Genomic DNA, 22,234 nt, shown 5'->3' on the forward strand with positions numbered 1-22,234 from the left:
GCCAAGTCACTTCTAATTCCAGAGGTGCCTCCAGCATCAATTGTCCACAGAAACAGTTCCAGAACTGTTCCCAAGGGAGTTGTTAATCCTGCACTATTTAGCAGGCATTGATTAATGCCAAGAGAAACAGGGATCCTGCCTGGTCACCTGCAGGAAAGAGCTTCTCTGTCCTTCCACTGCTGCCCAAATGAAGGGACAGGTTTATGGGAAAGCCTCATCCTCCAGCACACAGAAACCCCAACCCCACCTCGGCAGCTCCAGCTGAGGAGGGAGCAGCTCTGCCAAACCCACACCAAACACAAAAACTGGAGCCAATACTTAGAAAAAACACCCAACACAGCATTTTCCAGCGTTTCCAAGGGCAGGGTGAGCCTGGCTTGCAGCATTATCCCACGGGAGAGGAGACTGTTCCAAAGGGACCAGGCACAGCTTCCCTGGGCCAGGAGAGGATCCTGAGCATCTCTCACACATTATTGCAGTTTTATAGCTCAAGAAAGCAGCAAAGCTTTCCTGTTCTGCTCCTCAGCAGGAATTCAGGAAGGTTTTGCCACTTGCCAAAAACCAGAGCGTTTCAGACACACCAATTTGGTGTTTCACGGGTCAGAGATAGAAACCAGCTGCAGAAATTGCAGCAGAACAGCAGCAAAAAGGGGAGATTGCTGCTGAGGATAAATGTAATTTATATTTCAGGGACTCATGCAGGACTGAGAGAGCTGGATTTGTTCAAACCTCTCTCCAGGGAGGGAGTTTAAAGGGGAGGAACCACAGCCCTGCTCAGCACTGCAGAGTTTCCCTCGGCTCAGCTACTCCAAAGCTGCTCCAAGGTGTAGATTTGCTCTCAGCCCCAACCACCAAAGAGCTCCTGAGCAGTTTCACAGCATCCAGTACGTTCCTTAACTATAAAATTTCCTTTTTTCCAGGAAAAAGGTCCCACTAATCCAAGATTACCCCGGAGCCAACCCACCCCGAAACGAGAACGCTCGATAACAACAGCTGGGGTGCAGCTAGAAAAGATAAAATGCACAATATAATCAGCCTTACCCTATTTGCAGTGATGGGACTGAACTGGAAGAAGATTAAAGAGCTCAGGCCTCGGAGGGAGCCACAAGCAGAGGCAGGATTAGGGAAGTTTCCTATCCCCAGGTTCAGATTTAGCCCGTGTCACACGACCTCTCAAAGCCACTCTGCCATCCCAGCACGCTTCCCCAAGGTTTTGTAAGCAGGATAAAGCCCCAGGAAATCCCTCCCTTCCAGCAGAACCCCAGGTTTAGAGGAGGAATAAAAGGTGGGGAAGTTGAAAAAGGGAGAGCCTGGTGGGGAGGGGAGCCCAGGTTGGAGCAGCACCCCAGGCACAGCCTCACCTTGCCAGGGTGCTGAGGCTGGGAATGTGTTATAGATACATTACATTGTTGGCTTTTTGAAAATATTAAAATGAATTTTACGTGTATAAGATTGGAAAATTTTGTTGTATTAATAGAGTTTTCTTTATTTCTGTTATTGATAAAACTTAGAAATAGTGGTATAATGCATATATGTTAATCTATGGCATAGTATTAAAATAAAAACTGCTTTTGTTTGTATAACCCAAAGACTGAAAAACAAAAATAAAAATAACTAGAGAAACCCCTGCATTTGTAAACTCTCTTATCCAGATGAAGACAGCAGTGACCAGAACTCTGGGGGTGGAATTTATTGCATTTCTGGTATCAGGGAATGTAAAACTCGATGGCACCAAGAAGATTGATTTATTGGGAAGGGAGCAAGAGAAAACTAAACAGAAGAACACCAAAGATCCTAAGAAGAATGTCTGAATATGTGTGAGAATTTATGGATATGTAGCAGGGTTCTGTTTTTAAGGGACAATCCTTTGTCAGTAAGGTGAATGCAGAGACACCCGGCTGTATCTGTATATTTTACTTTACTTTTTTATCTCCTAATTGTCTTTTTATTAAACTTTTAAATTCTATAAAAATGATGTGAACCTCGTTTTTCACAAATGGGACCCAGCAGCTCCTGCAGCCCTGTGGATGGGACACAACTGGAGCACCAGGAGTTCATTCCCTGCCCATTCCCTGCCCATCCCAGGGTGAGGCTACAGCTCCAAGACAAATATTTACCCAAGTGATGGAGTGGCAGAGATTAACTCCTATTGTGAAGCCAAACAATGAAACCCACCTAGCAAAAAAAGGTGATGACAAATTGTTTAGATTAAGCTTAATTTTTTGTGTCTTTTACAGTGCTGCTGTTTATTTTCCTTTGACAAGGCTCTCACAGAAATTCTCTATATTTCAGCTGAAGGATCCCTGCAAAAACTCCCCATAAGCAAAGGAATAAACATGATGTTGTTTTAAGCAAAGAAGGGGGAAAAAGTATCTTTTAAAGCTGTAGTTAAGTTCCAGAGAGACAAATTAAAGGTAAATTGGGTAACAGCAGCTCTCTGGAAGAGGAGCAGCGAGAGTCAGCTCCTTGCCTGCAGCACTGAGCCTCTGGCTCTCTCTTACCTGCCTCAAAATCTCCTGAAAACATCAAGAGTTTAAAAAGGCTGTCTCATTATGTGCCCAGAAACTCCCAGTTCCACAGAAACACGGTTCTGAGAAAGGACAAATTGTTTTTTTGGAAAGGCTGATGAGCTGAAAGGATGGGCAGAGAAAAGGGTTCACGGTTTCCAGGAGGTCCCAGCCTGCAGATCTGCAGCACCTCCCCACACAAAGTGCTTTAAGTGCACTAATAGCACATTAAATCCAAGCTCCAGAGTTCATGGCTTGAATATTTTAAGTCCCAGCTACTTGCTCAGGAAATTCAAGCCTTGGAGGACCCCATTAATTCACCCAGCTGTCAGATCCTTGCTAGAACAACTCCTGAGCACGCTGCAAAACAGAAAGGGTTTGTATTCCCAGTTTTTAAACCTCACTAAGCCTCCCTGTTAAGCTTTTAATAGACTTCTCAACATATGTATGACTTCATTATAATCCTTTTAATTTCCTATTCAGTGAGCCAAGTCAGGGACATCCCACCTCTGAAACAAAGTCTGAAACAAAAAAAAAACAAAGCCAAGCAGCAGGTTGGTGGGGAAGCAGCATCTGAGAGAGACCCAGCATGAAAACAGCATTTTGTAGTCAGAAAAGTTCCCTCTTTTTCCTGGCAGCCACCAGAGGAGCTCCCAGTGCATTCCCAGGGCTGGAAATGCTGGAAAACCTGCATCCCAACACCCCAACTTCTCCATCCCTCATCCCACAGCTCTGCTCCTCCACATCCACAGGGTCACACAGCTCCAGGATGGTTTGGGCTGGAAAGGATCTTGAGCTCATCCCATCCCACCCCTGCCATGGCAGGGACACCTCCCACTGTCCCAGGTCCTCCAAGCCCCAATGTCCAACCCGGCCTTGGGCATTTCCAGCGATCCAGGGGCAGCCCCAGCTGCTCTGGGCTCCCTGCCTGTTATTCCCAGGGTTTATCAGCACTTCAACACCTGGGAAATGTCTTTAAGCTCTTTGAACTGCTCAGGAGTAGCTCAGGAGCTGAGATTGTGCAGCTGCTCAGCTCCTGAGCTGTAGGAAGCCAAAAATTCCTCATCTGAAAGAGCACCAGGACCTGCAGGAAAATCCTCTCATCCCCCAGGAGCTGGGGAAGCTCCACATTCCCTGGAAGGACCTCTGTGCCCCCAGGTTCCTCAGCAGAGCCAGGAACAGAGCCCCCCCAGCTGTCACATCACCTTCCCCATAAAAACAACCACCCCAAAGCTCAGGGAGACTCACACAAACCCTCTGAGGCACGGAGGGAACTCAGCAAAGCTGCTGAATTATTCACTTGGCTGCTGTTTTTAGACTGGAGCCACGGGAAGCGTGAACTCCCCGGCAGTGAGCACGGCTGGATGCAGCCCCCTCTGAGGAGCCTCAAGCCCAGCAAGGACAAAAACCTCTGTAAATAAAAACTTGCACCAAGAGGGAAATACACAGGTAAAAGAGGAAAGGCACAGTAGAAAAGCTCTAATTAGAAGAGCACACTGTAGGTGTCCTATTTACAAAATGCTACAGAGAATAAACTGATTTGGGGATGGTTTTGTTGGGGCTTTTTGATGTTTTTCTCCCACTCAGGGCTCTCCATCCCTTCATTCCCAGCCTGGATTTGTGCTTGGGATTGTCCCAGCCCAGGTGCAGGACCTTGCCCTGCTGAGGCTGGCACAATCCCTCCTCCTCTCCAGCCTGGCCTGATGCCTTAAGTTTTCACTTTTACATTTTCCAGATTCTGTACTGCATTGGTACCTAACTCTGAATTTCACATAAAGTGTTAAAAAGTTCTCCCACTGCTCAGGCACACACAACAATCCTTTCCCAGCCCCAGAACCAAGGACACAGCTGCAGCTCCAGGCCCCAAAAAGCACAACCCAAAAAGCAGTGAATTGATGGAGCAATCTGGGAGGATGGGACTGCATCACCTGAGGCTGGAATTGCACAATTCACCCCAAAATGGAAATGGGCCAAAACTTTTAAAAGTGTGAAACCTCCTGAGCCAGGTGGACTCTTGGGTGGAGCCAGGGCTGGGCTCTTGCACTGCCCAAGGTGCATCCTGTGAAGGGTTTTTTAATAAATCCCTGATTTATTATTCCTTTAACTCTGCTCCAGGAGCCTCTTTAGGCATCAGCCAGGTCCCTGTGGGTGCCCCATCCCTTCTGGGACAGCACCCAGAGCTCGGTGCCACCAGCAAAGTCCCCAGAGGGGCTGGACAGGGCTGGTCCCACCCCTGAGCAGCCACTGGTCACTGCTGTGCTCGGACACAGAGCCAAGTGTGACCTCAGGCACCGAGTGCTCCATCCTGGACATCCCTGTCCCTCCAAGGATGCTGTGGGGGGATGGAGTCCCCCACTCTGCACATCCTGCTCCTTCAGGGACAGCTTTTCCCACCTCTGCCCTCTGGATGTGGGTTCCAGCCATTTCCCCCTGCCAGTGGCACCAGCAGAGCAGCTGATCCAGCACATTCCCTGCAGGAATCAGCCCGGAGATTCTCACCACAGAACAACTCGGGAGGGGTTAGTTTGAGACGTTTATTAGGGAGATTTATTCCAGAGCAGTTACAGCTTCACATCATACAGAGCATTGGAATTGATAACTGAGCATCAGGAGTGACAGCAGACAGGAGTGGTGGAAGCACAGGGATGTTAGAGCACAGGAAAGGCACAGCATCACCTCCAAGGGCAGGAGGAGAGCAGGAAACCTGAGCAGGGAACACTCCTGGGGCCTCCCTGCTCGTGGGGCTGCAGCAGGACACACACAGGGGGATATCTGAGTGTTCTCCAGGAGGAACAAAGGATCCTGCACTCTGCACTGACCCCCATCCCCTAAATCCCCTCTGGATCCTCCTCCCAGCCCGGCACATCCAGAGCTGGGAGCTCCCCTGGGAACACCCAGCTCAGCTCCAGCTCAGATCAGCAGGGGTGCACACATGGGGTGAGATGTGGGGGTGCCATGGGATGGATGATCCATGTTTGCAGCCCTGGGGGTCCCAGCACGGGCAGCTGTCCCCAAACTCCTCTGCCCACCTCACTTTGGCTACTCTAACCAAGGCTTTAAAGCATTGTTGCCTTGGCAAACTTTCATATTCAGGTAACCTGAAACTTCCCACAATTCAATCTGAAAATACCTCTCAGTCTTATATTATTTATTCTCTATTTCTAGGGCACAAGAGTTAAGCCCACTTAAGGCAAAGGGTGAGAAAGAATAACTGAGGAGCCAAGTTAAAGTGATGCTGCCTCACTTCAAAATCACATTAAAAAAAAAAAAATAGCTATGAAAAGGTCTTTGAAAAGAAAGCCAAGAATGCAAGAATCTCCTTTTATGGCCACAGACACCAAAACCCCAAAGGAGAGGTGGACTCAGGTTGGACTTGATCTCAGATGCCTTCCCCAGCCTGAAGGATGCTGTGAGTTGATGGGGTTGGGAAGAAAGAGCCCAGTTTGGGGAGCTGGGAGCCTCCAGGACGTGAAGTTTTCCCAGAAACAACAACTGTGGACGTGTTGAGAAGCCACCAGGCTTTGGAAGCGGCACCACAGGGACACCAGCTCCTAAGGAAGCCTCGAGCGGGGCACAAGGGGTTAAATGGGCACCAAACTGGGGAGAGAAGGGCCAGGTCCAGGACTGGCCTGGAGCAGGGAGCTCTCACAGGAACAAACAACAAAAGCAGGCAGGGCTGGAGCTGCTGGGGACGTGCCCAAAGCAGCCCTGGTGTGGCCCTTGTGGCCCTGGCACAGCCCTGGTGTGGCCCTTGTGGCCCTGGCACAGCCCTGGTGTGGCCCTGGTGGCCCTGGTGGCCCTGGCACAGCCCTGGTGTGGCCCTGGCACAGCCCTGGTGGCCCTGGCACAGCCCTGGTGTGGCCCTGGCACAGCCCTGGTGGCCCTGGCACAGCCCTGGTGTGGCCCTGGCACAGCCCTGGTGGCCCTGGCACAGCCCTGGTGTGGCCCTGGCACAGCCCTGCTGGCCCTGGCACAGCACGGGCACGATATCCCGAGAACGCCGAGCGCTGCAGTGGGTGCCAGGCACTCCCCCCACAGCAGGAAAATCCCATTTTTAGGCAAGTGAAGCTCTCAGCAGGCTCATTTTGGGTAGTTCAGCCTCAGATTACGTTTGGGTTCAGCTAAATCCTTTCCATCAGGTGTTTCCATCCGAGTACCCTGAGCTCCAGAGCACGATTCTCCTCGCCCAAAACAGCCCCTCACCTCCCAAAGCTGAGCCTGTCCCAGGTAAAATACAGCATTGTCTCTCTAATCATCTCCTCCTTTCATGTTTTGTTTCATCTGTTGATGGGAAAATGAGCACTTTTGTCTTTGGGAAGCTCTGTACCTCTGTGGAGCCATGGGAATCCCTCTGGACTCCTGTACAGGCCTGGCTCCTTCTGGTGCTGCTGGAAATTGTCAGGATTATTTCAGTACAATTTCACAACTCAGTCCTTTTGTTTCCCTCAGTTTTAGCAGGGACAGATTATTTCTCATGGCAGGTAAAATTCCAGCCAAGGCTGTCATTCCCCACAGGAAGCCAGAAGTGTGAAGTTAAAAAAAAAAAAAGGCAATTTTCCTTCTTACTTCTAAGGTTTTTGGGAAGGAGTATGACAGCAAAGCCACCCCCTAAGGCAGGAATTTGGGGCTGGCTGTTTTCTTTCACACTCCCAGTTATGGCAAGAGCTTGGACCCCAAAATCCACCCCTCAGACACCAGAGCTGATCCACCCATACCTCAGGAAATTTGGTTTTCCCTAATCTGCTTCTGGAGTCTGCAAAGTGCTAAAATGATCTGAGCCCAGGGGTTTGGAAGAAAACAACATTGTTACAGATCAGAACCTCCTGTGAGAGGGTTTGAAAGCAGCAAGGATGAAGGCAGCTTCTCCAAAAGGCTGTGCTGAGCGTGGGGAGAAGGGGAAGGGAGCTGCAGTCACGGTGGACCCCATCCACTTATGGAAATTTCAAACCTTCTCTTATGGAGCACCATGAAAACGGAGAGAAATCAAATTTAAAGGTGATCAAACTAAAAATGGAGCTGAGGTGGTGATTTCAAACCCATTGGCATAGTGCAGTTGAAAAAGGAGGGCGCACTTTGGTGCTTACACAGAGAGAGGAAGGTTTCAACAAGCACTGCAGAGCACAGGGAGGAGGAGCAGGATGGAGCCACCTTTGGCTTCTTCTACAGCCAAGTCCAAGGAGGTAAAGCAAGAGCTCTGTAAAATGCTGCAGGTTTTAGAAGTGTAATGGCAGGTAGAAAAGGACACTGGTCTCGCGTCAGTGGCAGCCCCAGTGTTAGGAGACAGTCTAGGCTTCTAGGAGGAGAAAATAGAAGAGAGGAGAAGAAGAAGGAGAGGGAAAGGGGATGGGGAAGGGGGCAAGAAAGCGCAAGTCATTAGTAAACATCACCATGGAGGCAGCACTGCACAACACCAAACACTTCATTAGTGCAGCCAGGAGATTTGCCAGAAGCCAGGTTAGACACACACACACACACACACACCAGTTCTGCTCTCAGGGCTGGCTGGGGACCTGCCAGCAGCCACCACAGGAGCCACATCCCACACTGGGCTGTCACCACCAGGGACAGGCACAGAGAGCAGCACCTCAGCACCCATAATTTACACTGAAAACAAAATATCCCTGCCAGTCCTGGGTGACAGAAGTCCCCCAGCCAGGGGAAGTGTGAGCATCCAGCAGGGATATTTCCCTAGGGAACTTCTCACCTGCCAGCATCTTGGGCAAGAGGCATCCAGATCAACCACGAGATCGTCCTGGATGGATTGCTTTCCAGAAATTTCATTGGGTTTTATTTTAAAATTTATATTTCCTTTGAACTCTAGGCAAATATCCTGCCTAAATAAAAGAGTTGCAAATTGCAAATTACACGTTAATTTTTGGTTCTAAACCTTGGTTTGACTAAGCAATCCCTAACCTTTGCCTCGTGGAGGTGAGCACCTCCTCCCAGCAGGGATTGCAAACCAGCACCGAATTCCCCTGGAACGCTGCTCCAGCCTCTCCATTTATCCTTTTAAGGAAGAACAGGATTAACAGCGAGCCTTCCATGGGATGTGCCCAGCACCCAAAGCCAGATCTCCCCTCTGCAGCTCTCCAATTCCCAACAACAAACCCCAGAGGGCCAGACAGCGACGCTCACGTCGGGCTCAGCGCTGCCAAGGACTCGCAGGAGCTGCCAGGGTCTCCCTGTCTGAAATCCTGGCCCAAACACAGCCCTGCAGCAGTGCTTTGAACACAGCACTGCCAGATGAAAAGAATTCAGCACTTGATGGAGGGTTTGGCCCCGAGCTGCAGAGGTTTGGGTCGCTGCCATCTGCCGCGCTCAGGGTGTCTGGGAGCGGGCACCGCTGCCAAGGAGTGCCAGGAGCTCGGTCCTGACCCATCCCAAGCCCACGTGGCTGCAGACAATGCTGCACGTAATAAAACAAGGTCAATCATCACCTTGTTTCATCTGATGAGTGAAGAAAACCATCCAGCAGTGCTTCCTGAGCTCCAGCCCGGAGAGATCCACGTGTGGATTTGCAAATAGCTCAACCACCCCTGTTCCTTGGAGTCTGTTTCAGAATCAACTTAAACCCACTTCTGCTTTTTAAAGCTCTCTCTGTAGCTTTTAACACTGGTTTTTGTAGCAAAAAGCTGGTTTGTCTGAGCATCACCTTCCTCAGTCCTCTCCTGGCTGCTCCATTTCTCTGCACTGGGTTCACATTCCACATCCCTAAGAATCATCTCAGCTTTCAAATGGGAAATGGATCCATTTCAGGGAATGGATCCTGCTGGAAACAAAACCCCCAAACTGGAGGTGCTTTAGGGCCAGGGGTGTGGGATTTAGGCAGCAGCACCTCCTGAACGTGGCACTGCTCAAGGCCATCCCCTGGTGCAGGTGCTCCCAGAGAGCATCAGTTGGATGGAAATCCAGCTTTTCTCCCTTCTCTCCCGTGGAGAACCACGGATATTGCAAGAATTCCACAAGGAAAGGGGTAGAGAAAGAGAAATGAAGGAATTGTGTCATGTAAATCTTCTGTTAACTCTGGCAAACCTCATTAACTTGATGGCCACGGCTCCTCATCCTGACACGCTGCTCTGCCACTTTGATGTCACTTTTAGACAGACTTGAACAAGAGGAAAAAAATAAAATCAACTCTACCCCACAAAGAGGGAATTTATTAATAAATTAAAAAGCTCCAGACACATAAAAGTATCTTTGATCAAAGTTGTTAACATTTAGTGTGAAGAGTTAAACCTCCACAAAGCAAGAGTGAGGCAAATAACAAAGAATTTTTTAAATACAAGCCAGAAGTTCAATACAGAATTCCTGATGCCTTTAATTATTCAGACCATTGCAGATTGCTAGATTGCATTTCTAGCTCTTTTAGCTATAAGTATTAAAGAAGAAGGAGGAAATATCCTTAGGAAGGTTCAGAAGTGTTCTTAATTTCAGTTTATACTGAATTATAAAAGATGCACAACTTCCTTTTGACCGGATTTCCAACGGCAAATGAAGCACGAAGATCAATTTTTCTATTCCCATCCTCACTAAGGACATAAAACTAAACCAAACTCTAAAATTCTAAAGAGAATTATAGCAAAGAGGTGTTTTAATTCATCCCCATCTCCCAAATGTTTTCCTGAACTGGTTTTTAACTTGGGCTGCACCTGTGGATTAGGAGGGATAACCCTGGGAGCACCCAAACTCAGCCATGACCTGGAGATCATCACAAGGGACACCAAATGAAGACCTTACCCAGGCCAGGGTGACAACTAACCCTGGAATATTCCCTCCCCAAGAGAAGAGAGGTGCCACAGGCAAAGGGATCAGATGGCAGAAGGGATCAGATGGGCTGGAATTTGGTAGGAACCCCAATTCCCAGTCAGAAAGGCTCAGTGTTCACTATGAACTGTGCCTCAGAGAGGAGCAGCCTCAGCACTTCAGCCTGACTGGAAAAAGGTCAATTCTTTTCCAGGTTCTGCACAAGTCTGAAATATTGATCCAGTTCCATCACAAACTTCTGGCAGTCAAAACTACCCTGATGCACTGGGAAAAGGTTCCAAAGGCTCGGTGCCACTGCTGGGGCAGGTGTGGGGACGTGTCCACGGAAGGGGAGGTTGGGGTGGAAGGACACAGCTGGGTCATGGCAGTGAATAAAAACTGTTCCAAAGGATGGGGGACGTGGGAAAACACCACAGTGGGTCTCAGGGGGAGTCACAGGACAGGGGACAGCTCACCTCTGGATGTTATGGGCTCTCTACAAACCCATTTTGATCAGCTGCCTTCCCGGCACTGACCATGGATAAAGAACAGCACATCCTCAGATCGAGCTTTTATCCAAAGAAGCTCTTTAAACTCCCAAGAAAGTGAAGCTCTTATTTTGTTGGAAATTCTTTGACAGCCCATTAAAGCCACCCCAGCCCCCTGGGAGGATTGGGGACTCCAGAGCAGAGGGATGTGGCCCCGGTGCTGAGGGACAAACAGGACGTACCTGTGCCGTGACCCTGCAGCCCGTGGTCGCCGTTCTCCACCACCATCGGCCCAGAGGCTGAAGAATCTGCAAGAAATCAAAGGAAGGGTTAACATGGATGGAAGGAATCTTAATCCAGAGCTTGAAAACAACACTGTGAAACAACAGAATTATTGAGGTTGGGGAAAGAGCTCCAAGATGGAGCCCCAGCTTTGATTGATCCCCACCTTGCCACCCAGGTGATCCTAAAACTAACAAAAGGAATGATCAATTCCAGCCTTGAGAGAACACTCACAGAATCCCAGGATCACTGAGGTTGGAAAAGCCCTCTGGGATCATCAAATCCACCCTGTGCCCAATGCCCACCTTGTCCCAGCCCAGAGCTCTGAGTGCCTCCTTCTCCAGGTGTTCCTGGGACACCTCCAGGGATGGGATGGGCACTCCAAACCTCCCTGGGCAGCCCCTGCCAAGGCCTGAGCCCCTTTTCCATGGGGAAATTCCTGCTGAAACATCACAAATTGTTAAAGCAGGCATCAGGGGAGACTGAGAGGAGGGTGGTCAGGGTGGGAAATCAACTCCAAAAACCAGCACAGAAAATCCTGATCACTGTGACATCGAGTCCATCTTGCTCTGACATTGCCAGCTAAAATTATAACCAGCACCAGGATTTACACACTGAAATTTGCAGCAGTGGACAAGGGGGAACAGCTTGAAGCTGTTGGAGGTTTCATTTAAGATTAGATAAAAGAAGTTTGATACAATGAGGTTGTTGCTCAGGTGCCCAGAGCAGCTGTGGCTGCCCCCTGGCAGTGCCCAAGGCCAGGCTGGATTTGGTTTGGAGCAGCCTGGGCCGGTGGAAAGTGTCCCTGCCATGGCAGGGATGGCTCTGGATGATCCTTAAGGTTCCCTCCACCCCAAACCAGTCTGGACTCTGTGACTTTATGACCCTGAGCAGTTCTGGTGAAGCAGAACAAGCAGCACCAGCCCCGACAGCAGCTCCTCCCTGGGCCCTCAGCTCTGCTGACAGTGGGGAAATGTTCATTTTATAAATAATAAAGGTTTCTCCTGAAGAGACACACACTCAGTCACCTGGAGCTGCTGCTGGCCCTCCCTGAGCCTCAGTTTTATAACAGAGTCACGTAACCAGGGTCCCTCAGGGCTGAATCCAGCCCTCAGCAAAAGGAAAAGTCTTTCCAGCCACATCAATGGTTCATCTTGGTGTTTTACAAAAATTCCCCATCAACTTGGTAGTTTATAGCAAAACACACCCCTACATCCTCCTGGAGGAGCTGGGAATAGCACAGGGATCCCTGGAGCTGCTCCTCAGCAGTTCCACACCCAGCTCCAGCTGCAGGGCTGGACATGGGCTGGTGTGTGGAGCAGTAACTGGGGGAGGTCCTGGCAGTCCCTGGATGCCCTGAAATCGGGGTCAGTGTGGTTTGTACAGCCCTGAGTCACAGCTCAAAGCACACAGGGAGTACCAGGCTCCTGCAGTGACATCCCTGAGGAGCTGCACAGCTCCTGCTGAACCCCCAGGGGCAGGAGCCACACAATTCCTTAAGTCCTGTAGAACCACGGAATCTCCTGAGTGGGAAGGAACCCACGAGGATTATCCAAGTCCAGCTCCTGGCCCTGCAGAAGACAGCCCCAAGATTCCCTCCAGGATCACATCCTGCTTTCATTTCTCTCAGAGCTGCTCCTTACAGCTTGCACAGGCTGGGATTACACCTTGAGCTGCTGGGATGTTTCAGTCTGCTCCTGATGTTCTGGACAGCAGCAGGAATTTCCCCATGGAAAGGGGGCTCAGGCCTTGGCAGGGGCTGTCCAGGGAGGTTTGGAGTGCCCATCCCTGGAGGTGTCCCAGGAACACCTGAAGGAGGCACTCAGGGCTCTGGGCTGGGACAAGGTGGGGATTAGACACAGGGTGGATTTGATGATCCTGGAGGATCCTGGAGGGCTTTTCCAGCCTCAGTGACTCTCTGACTCTGATGCCACCACCATTATTGATGCATTAAACTAGGACTAGACCACAAATGTGGCTGAACCCCTCCAAAGTGGGTTCCCAAAGGAGCAGAAGGATCAGAAATGCCACGGCTCTCCTTGGGAAGGATGCAGAGCAAGTAAAATGGTTCCCTTTACAATTTTAGATTTTTGGCAAGACAAGCTTCCAGAAAAATCAGGTCAAATCACACCAACTCCAGCCAGCACGAGTGGTTGTTATTTTTAAGTCTCTGAAGGTCAGTGCCTTTGGAGCAAATCAATCTGAGTTGGGTTTGCTGAAGCCCCAGTGTGAAAGCACCCAGCAACCTGCCCAGGGCCAGGGCTCCTCCCCTCATATTCTAAATTGCATAAACCCAAAACCATGTCAAGATGTTGTAACTACCTAATCCTCATCAGAATCACAAGATAGTATTTGCATCTGGCTCGTGGATCAAAGGATTGTTTTTATATAAACAAATTTAAGGCAGCGCTCGCTAAACCGATAATCTGGAGCAAATGGGCAGTGCCAACGTAACCCCCCCTAATCCCAGAGGGAACACACAGGGGACACCACCACGGCCAGCACGTCCCCAGCACGGCACCTGAGCCTGCTCTGAGCAGGGATGGCCCAGCTGAGGGTACAGAGGGCTCTGGGCAGCTCCTGGGGTGGCTGCTGGGGGTCAGGAGTCCTCTGGTGGGTTTCATCACACGCTGCTATTCGAGGGGGAAACGTGAGCAGAAGTGCTGCTGGACAGAGTTTGAAGCAGCTGATGACTCTTAAACAAGGGGGTTCATCTCCTTCCACTCATTCAATTGAATATTCTGCCTCAAAATCACCTGCAGAGCTGCCCCAGGGCCAACAGCACAGGGACCTGGAGCTGCTGGAGAGATCCAGAGGAGTCCCCAAAGCTGCTCCAGGGCTGGAGCCAGGCTGGGAGAGCTGGGAATGTTCCCCTGGAGAGGAGAAGCTCCAGGGAGAGCTCAGAGCCCCTTGCAGGGCCTGAAGGGGCTCCAGGAGAGCTGGAGAGGGACTGGGGACAAGGGATGGAGGGACAGGACACAGGGAATGGCTCCCACTGCTTGGATGGGATATTGGGAAGGAATTCCTGGCTGGGATGGAATTCCCAGAGCAGCTGGGGCTGCCCCTGGATCCCTGGCAGTGCCCAAGGCCAGGCTGGATGGGGTTTGGAGCAGCCTGGGATGGTGGGAGGTGTCCCTGCCATGGCAGGGGTGGAACAGGATGAGATTTCAGGTCCCTTCCAGCCCAAACCAGTCTGGGATTCTGTGATGTAACAAATGTGGGGCAGGAATGGGGCTGGACAGACTCTGAGGGGGAAAAGGTTTAACATCTCATCTGAGACAAAAACACAAATATCATCACCTGTTGATTAATCTTCAATCCCTCTCAAACTCTGAGGTGTGTGGAACATTCTCCATCTCCACTTTCATGCCTAACCAAGTGTCTGAATTCCCTTTGGCTAAAGCAAATCCTGCTCCAAGAAAGGCATTTATTCCTCGTGTTGGGAAGGGAGGGAAGAGCAAAGGGAGAAGTGGTTTGGGCTCGGGTTTCAGCTCTGGAGCTGCGGGGAGGGAGCACAGCAGTGTCCAGGCAGAGCCATCTCGTGGTGTCACCTGCAGCCCCAGAGCCACTGGAGAGAATGATTCAATTAAAGCAACCTCATCCCTCGGGCTGGAGTCCTGCAGGGAATGGGATCATTCCCTGATCCCATGGGAATGGGGCCCTGGGAGCCACCCAAGCCTGCCCCAGCCCTGTGTGGAGCGGAATGCAGGGGAATAAAATGAATGAAATGAAATGAAATAGAATTACAGAATAATGAAAAGAGAGAGGGGGATTGCTCAGCCTGGAGAAAAGGAGGTTCAAGGGGAATTTCTGGCTCTGCACAAGTCCCTGACAGGAGGGGACACCTGGGGGGTCGGGTTCTGCTCACAGGGAACAGGGACAGGAGGAGAGGGAACGGCCTCAGGCTGGGCCAGGGGAGGCTCAGTTGGAAATTGGGAATATTCCTTCCCCAAAAAGCCTCTCCAGGCCTGGCCCAGCTGCCCAGGACAGGGATTCAGTCCCCATTGCTGGAGGGATTTCAAATCCCTGTGGATGTGGCACTTGGGGACACGCTCAGTGCTGGGGACAGGTGGGCTCGATGGGCTCTGAGGGCTTTTCCAACCTCAGCAATTCCCTGATTCTATGAATAAAACCCAAGAGGAAGCTGTGATGCCCAAAGCCCTGGGTAGCAGGCACTGACCCGTGCCCAGCAGCTCCCAGCCAGCTGCCCCAGTTTGTACTGGGCAGGATGTTCTGTACTGGGGGATGTCCCTCGGGCCAGGTGGGATCAGCTCTCCTGGCCATGCCCCACACCCCCCAACAGCTGCTCCCTGCCTGAGCTGGGAAAGCAAAAACTCCTGGATCCAGAGTGGGCAGGGCTCAGGAACAACCAAACTGTGCTCCCATTCTCACACCCAGCTCCAAACACAGGCACCATGGAGAAAACTGACTCCATCCCAGCCTGGATCAGGACAATCCCCCCCAAAAAACCTGGATTCAAGGTTAAACTCACCAAGGAGTTTGTGAGCAGTGCAAGAAGGCAAAACACAGGGACTGAGCACAAGGCCACCACGTTCCATCAACACAGACCTGCCCTTTGGTCTGTGTTCACATTCCCCACCAGGATCACAATTCCCACCAGGAACACAATTCCCACCAGGGACACAAATCCCCACCAGGAACACAATTCCCTATCAGAACACAATTCCCACCAGGATCACAATTCCTCACCAGGATCACAACTCCTCACCAGGAACACAATTCCTCACCAGGGACACAATTCCTCACCAGGATCACAATTCCCACCAGGAACACAATTCCTCACCAGGAACACAAATCCCTATCAGGAACACAATTCCCACCAGGAACACAATTCCTAATCAGGAACACAATTCCTCACCAGAACACACAATTCCTCACCAGATCATACAATTCCTCACCAGGGACACAATTCCCCATCAGGATCACAAATCCTCACCAGGATCACAATTCCTCACCAGGGACACAATTCCCACCAGGATCACAATTCCCTATCAGGAACACAATTCCTCACCTGAAGCACAATTCCCACCAGGAACACAATTCCCACCAGGAACACAATTCCCACCAGGATCACAACTCCTCACCAGGAACACAATTCCTCACCTGGAGCACAATTCCCACCAGGAACACAATTCCCACCAGGATCACAATTCCTCACAATTCCTCACCAGCTCACACAATTCCTCACCAGGATCACAATTCCTCACCAGCTCACACAATTCCTCACCAGGAACACAATTCCTCACCAGCTCACACAATTCCTCACCAGCTCACACAATTCCTCACCAGGATCACAATTCCTTGTCCTGACTTCAACTAAAACATTCCCCACGAGCTCTGCTGCAACTGATTAACCCCCAATGTTTTCCTTTCCTCTGGAATGTGCTCCCACCTAAAATCCTTTCCTCTTCACCTTCACCCCATCACGAGCAGCTGAAGGGAACTGCTGCTGCCATCCCTTGCTGTCATGGAAGGCCCACAAAGCCATCAGAGGATTATCCCAGAATTTGCCAATTTACCATGTCCAGCCAGGTGTGAGGAACAGTAAAGCCATTTCTCCCTGATATTTTGTAAGTTAACCATTATTAAAGCTTTATTCTAGGACAGATTTGTAGGTGAGCAAAAGACTGCTCATCACACATCCCTGCTCTCCACCCCTCTGCACCCACCCAGCCCCATGCTGGAGCCCAGCTCCACTTTAAACTCGCCTAATCTGGCTCCTGGGTTTAGGAAAAAAACCTGAAGGAAAACCCTGGAGCAGAGCTGGAGCAGCTAAAGCCTGACAGGATGGAGGATTAAGCCTCCTCTGACCGGGGAAAGACAATCTCAGGAGCACAGACCGAGATGTCAGAACACATTTGTGCCTTTTAACATAAATAAATGAACAAGTGGAGGCTGAAAAGCCTGAGCTCTGCAGGCTGCTCCTCTCCCTCAGGAAAGCCAGGCTGTTTGGATCCAGGAGTGTGGAACTCTTGCTGCTGTTCCCCAAAAACTCGATGTTACACTCAAACATGGAACAACACCACCAAGACCCCCTCAGGACCCTGGAAATCTCACCCAGCCCTCATTTATTCTGGAACCTCAATAAATGAAGCTCATTCAGCTTTACTATCTTTTTAAACAGTGATAAATATTAAATAAATTCCGTGGAAAAAATAGAAAAAACAAGTTAGAGAAATGAAACATTCCAGGACCAAATCCTAATCCTGGCCTGTTTTAGGCTTCAGTGCTTTCCTGTAGGGACAAGGTGGGAAAGCTGAACAACTCCACTCAGGGCAACTTCTCCATCTCCTCACGTAGGATCTCATTTGTATCTTGCCAAAGATTCAGATAATGCTCCTGACTGCTCTCCAGATCTCCCAAAAAAGGGGAAAACCAATCTCCAAAGCAAGAATAAGGAACTGCATCTCCCCCTTGCCACATAGGAGGGAAATGAGCTCTGCTCGAGCAGCCCCATGATGGGATGTGCAGAGAGGGGAGAGGAGGGGGCTGGAAAAGCCAGGAGATCCCAGAATCCCTGAATTCCTGGGGCTGGAAAAGCCAGGAGATCCCAGAATCCCTGAATTCCTGGGGCTGGAAAAGCCAGGAGATCCCAGAATCCCTGGGGCTGGAAAAGCCAGGAGATCCCACAATCCCTGAATTCCTGGGGCTGGAAAAGCCAGGAGATCCCAGAATCCCTGAATTCCTGGGGCTGGAAAAGCCAGGAGATTCCACAATCCCTGAATTCCTGGGGCTGGAAAAGCCAGGAGATCCCAGAATCCCTGAATTCCTGGGGCTGGAAAATCCCTCCCAGCCCATGGATTCCCAGCTCCCACCTTGTCCCCAGCCCAGAGCTCTGAGTGCCACCTCCAGGAATTCCTTGGGCACCTCCAGGGATGGACACTCCAAACCTCCCTGGGCAGCCCCTGCCAGAGTTTAACAATCCTTTCCATGAAGGAATTCCTCCTGGAATTCTGCTTTTTCCCCCCCAGAATTTCTGCCTGAGCTCTGCCCACAGGAGCCAGCCTTTCTCTCACAGAGAGTTTTAATAACTGAGCAAACCCACGAGGCCTCATTACCCCCAGCCCAGGATCCTGGAGTGATGTGAAATAATGAGTTGGGATAGCAGTGTCCAAGGATACATGGCTGGGAGGACACACTTAAGGGATTTGTATTTTAAACCAATATTGTGTAATGATTTTAGCACTGAGAAATCCTGGTGCTGAGAGGGTTTAGGATCTGCAGCTCCCACAACAAAGGATTGCTTTAAAATATCCTCAAATCATATACAAGGTGTTAACAAGTCCTTGTTTTTCTCTGCTTCTGCAGTGCTAAAATGGAAATGAAATAAATAATGCACATCTGAACTGGCCAAAGCTCCAAGTTTTATAATAATCTCTTTGTCCATTCCCATCCTTCCTGCTCGTTTGGTGCCATTTAATAACTGTGTCAGCATGGAAAAGTCCAAGTTGCATCTCCTGTTTCACAAGGCGCCCCATGCACTTCTAAACAAAGCAAATAAATGCCTGAAACAGAGCAGAATTCCCCATGCTGTGCTCCTGGAGGTTCTGTTTATTCTGAGGAATCACACCTCACCTTCCTCAACACTGATGAGCAGCAGGATTAAGGCAAAAACTTCTTCTGAAGGAAGTCATCAGGTTACCAAGGGTTTCCTCTTCTACACAGCACAGATCAAGGCCACAAAACAAATAAAATCATCAAGGCACTGCTGCTCCCAGGTAACAATTCCCACTTGGGCAGGGAGGGAACAGCACACAAGCAAAGGGAGCAATAATTTCAATTCCTCCCTGGGAAAAAATCTCAATGGATGACCCCCAAACTTTACTCTTTTCCCTTTCATACAGGAAAGCATCTGTTTAAAACTCTCCTTTTCCTAAAGAATTTTTGATAACACTTTTAACACAAATAAATTGGTGATGTTCCACCTCAAACTCCTGGGGCAGTTCTGGTGTTCCCAGGTCCAGGAAAGACCCTGAGGGGAAAGGGAACCTGGGGAAGGGTCTGAGGCAGCTGAGGGAGGTGGGAAAGGGACTGGAGAATTCCTGAGGGACTTGGGGAAGGGACTGGAGAATTCCTGAGGGACTTGGGGAAGGGCTGGAGAATTGCTGAGGGAGCTGGGAAGGGGCTGGAGAATTCCTGAGGGAGCTGGGAAGGGGCTGGAGAATTCCTGAGGGAGCTGGGAAAGGGGCTGGAGAATTCCTGAGGGAGCTGGGAAGGGGCTGGAGAATTCCTGAGGGAGCTGGGAAGGGGCTGGAGAATTCCTGAGGGAGATGGGAAGGGGCTGGAGAATTCCTGAGGGAGCTGGGAAGGGGCTCAGCCTGGAGGAAAGGAGGCTCAGGGGGAATTTCTGGCTCTGCACAACTCCCTGCCAGGAGGGGACAGCCGGGGAACAGCGACAGCAGGAGAAGGAACAGCCTCAGGCTGGGCCAGGGCAGTTTCAATTGGAAATTGGGAAAATTCCTTCCCCAAAAAGCCCCTCCAGGCCTGGCCCAGCTGCTCAGGGCAGGGGTGGAGTTGTTGGAGGGATTTAAATCCCTGTGGATGTGGCACTTGGGGACATGGTCAGGGGTGGCCTTGGCAGTGCTGGGGGAGCTGCTGGGTTTGATGATCTCAAAGATCTTTTCCAACCTTAATGATTCCATGATTCTAAATATCAGCTGGGCTGGAAAAGTGTTCAACAGCACGTTTTGGTACCATGCACATCCAAAAGAAACACAAATAAATAAAACCTTGGATCAGAACCATGGGATTTAGCTGTTAAACATTTGGAGTGAGGCTCCCAGACAGATGATGAAGATTCCCTTCTGCTGACCTCACCATCCACCTTTCTTCCTTGGATTTGCCATCCCTGGAGTGGTGGCACCTTGCACAGCTCTGCTATTTTGGGACACTGCTTGTGGAGCATGGCAACCACAAAATTTGCTCCTTTCTCTGAGAGCCCCAAAAGCCCCCAGCCTCAAACATTAATGTAAAACAACAAAGAGGGTTTGATCTTTGTTTGAAACAAAGCACCAGAGGAATTCCTGTCTCAGCAGCATCACGGTGAGTGCAGGCATTCCCTGATATCTGAGTTTTTGGGACACTTACGTTCCACGGGAATTCCATCCACGTGGCTTTTGCTTTTGGGTTCCTGGCTCCCAGGCTTTGCATCATCCTCATCATCCAGCAGTGGCACATAGTCTGTCTTATCCACCGTCTCTCCAACCACGTCATCGAATTTCTCGGCCTCCAGGGTGGCGATGAAATCCCGTTTGACCTCGTCCTCGACGTCGTGGGGCGGCTCCGTCAGCGCGTCGGCCAGGCTCAGGTTGTGGTCCAGGTCAGCCATGCCTGAGCACCAGGGAGACAAGGAGACATTTCAGCAGAGATCTCTCCATTTCCTTCTGTGAAAAACGAGGTTTGTGTATTTTTTATGGAATTTAGGAGTTTAATAAAAAGATAATTAGGAGATAAAAATAAAGTATACAGATACAGCTGGGTGTCTCTGCATTCACCTTACTAACAAAGGATTGTCCCTTAAAAACAGAACCCTGCTACATATCCATAAATTCTCATACATATCCATAAATTCTCACACATATCCATAAATTCTCATACATATTCAGACATTCTATTTAGGGTTTTTGGTGTTCTTCTGTTTAGTTTTTCCTTTCCCCCCTTCCCAACAGATCAATCTTCTTGGTGTCACTGGGTCTTTTGTCCTCCAGTAACAGGAGCTATAAATTTTTCCTTTGGAGGGCTTGGAGGATTGCTTGTCTTCATCTGGACAAGATAATCTTAGGATGCAGGGGGGTCTCTGACTATTTTCTTTTTTAGTCTCTGGGTTATATAAACAAAAAGGAGTTTAATATCATGTTACAGCCTAACATATATGTATTACACCACTATTTCTAAGTTTCAGCAATAACAGAAATAAAGGAAACACAACAAAATTTTCTAATCTTATATATATTTATTATAATATTTGTGAAAGGCCAATAATATGATATACATTTATAACACTTCACTTTGGGGCTGAGCCTTTACACCACGGGAAACCTTGGGTGCTCAGTAATTCCCAGATGTTTCTAAACAGAAATAAACCGGGATCAGCTAAAGCGGGTTTAGCTGAATGTTCCATCTCACGGGGTCTTTTAGCAGAACCTTAAATAAAAAAAAAAATGTGAAAAGTAAAGGCCCAGTAGCTGGCCAGGATGGCCATGGTGTGCCATTGACTCCTGCCCTGCCCCAGATCTGGAGTTAATTACACCCCTCAGATAAATGACGCAAGAGAATTTAGTGCTGGGCTTGACTCCACCCAGGCTCCCCTATGGAGATTAGGATTTTACATAATCTCTGATGTATACTTCAGTGCTGCTCCTGATCCCTCCCAGAGGGTCCTGCAGCGTGCTCATGTCCTCAGCAAACCTTGCTAATCCCAGCAAACCCCCTCCAGCCCTGGGATTTGGGAGGGAAAGTGACGTTTTAATAATGTTTACATGAAAAAAAAAAAATACAGCAAAGTGCCCACGTAGGTATGAACTGGAAACAGAGGAGTAATCACCAGTTATCCCTCCCTGATTTGCATCTCTGTGTTTAATTTAATTCCTGGCACCAAGCTGAAAAAAATGCACCTGAACTGACTCATCTCCAACCTTCAGGCCATCACCAATTCTTCAGTTTTTCACCTCAAAACCTTTGGAAGTTATTCTTGGGAACAGGAGCCAATAAAAACCGTCCCTGTCCAGCTCTCCTGGAGCCCCTCGAGATCCTGGAAGGGGCTCTGAGCTCTCCCTGGATTTTCCCTGCTGCAGGTGAACATTCCCAGCTCTCCCAGCCTGGCTCCCAAGGAAAAGCAGGAGCTGCTGCCACAGAGCTGCAGCCCGAGGGACACAAGGGACACTTGTGTGTGACCCAAGTGCCAGAACACAGATCCTCTTGTTCCCAAAAAAACAAAGGCTCCTACTCCTTGAACTCCAGGAAATTCTGTGTCAGCACTGCAGGGTCACCACATACCTACAGGCTCCAGCCTCACATTCCTCAGGAACAATGGTGTCCCACTGCTTGTGCTGTTTCTGTCCTTCCAGGCAACTCTGTTATGGAAAATAATTCACTTCAAGCTCTTCTTTTTTGATTCTTTGAACAATAAAAGGTCAGGCTTGCAGGCAGACCACACTTCAGGCAGCAACTGCAGTTTTTGGTGCTTTAGATAAA

The 22,234-nt window shown here is 49.7% G+C and overlaps 1 protein-coding gene across 8 annotated transcripts in view; it reads right to left on the reverse strand.

Moving 5' to 3' along the window:
- MAP4 (microtubule associated protein 4) overlaps nt 1-22,234 on the reverse strand; it is a 145,785-nt gene that overhangs the window by 78,099 nt on the left and 45,452 nt on the right. For 7 of the 8 annotated variants that reach the window (XM_058831475.1, XM_058831474.1, XM_058831469.1 and 4 more), the window contains exons 3-4: nt 20,129-20,371; nt 10,981-11,046 (exon numbers count right to left, since the gene is read on the reverse strand). In XM_058831475.1, coding sequence (XP_058687458.1) covers nt 10,981-11,046; nt 20,129-20,369 — 307 coding nt within the window. In that variant the 5' untranslated portion in view covers nt 20,370-20,371. Of the gene's footprint in view, nt 1-10,980; nt 11,047-20,128; nt 20,425-22,234 lie in introns of all 8 variants that reach the window. The other variant, XM_058831468.1, reaches the window with a different exon arrangement.

The sequence above is a fragment of the Poecile atricapillus genome, chromosome 2 (genome assembly GCF_030490865.1).
Source record: "Poecile atricapillus isolate bPoeAtr1 chromosome 2, bPoeAtr1.hap1, whole genome shotgun sequence".
Classification (NCBI taxonomy): Eukaryota; Metazoa; Chordata; class Aves; order Passeriformes; family Paridae; genus Poecile; species Poecile atricapillus.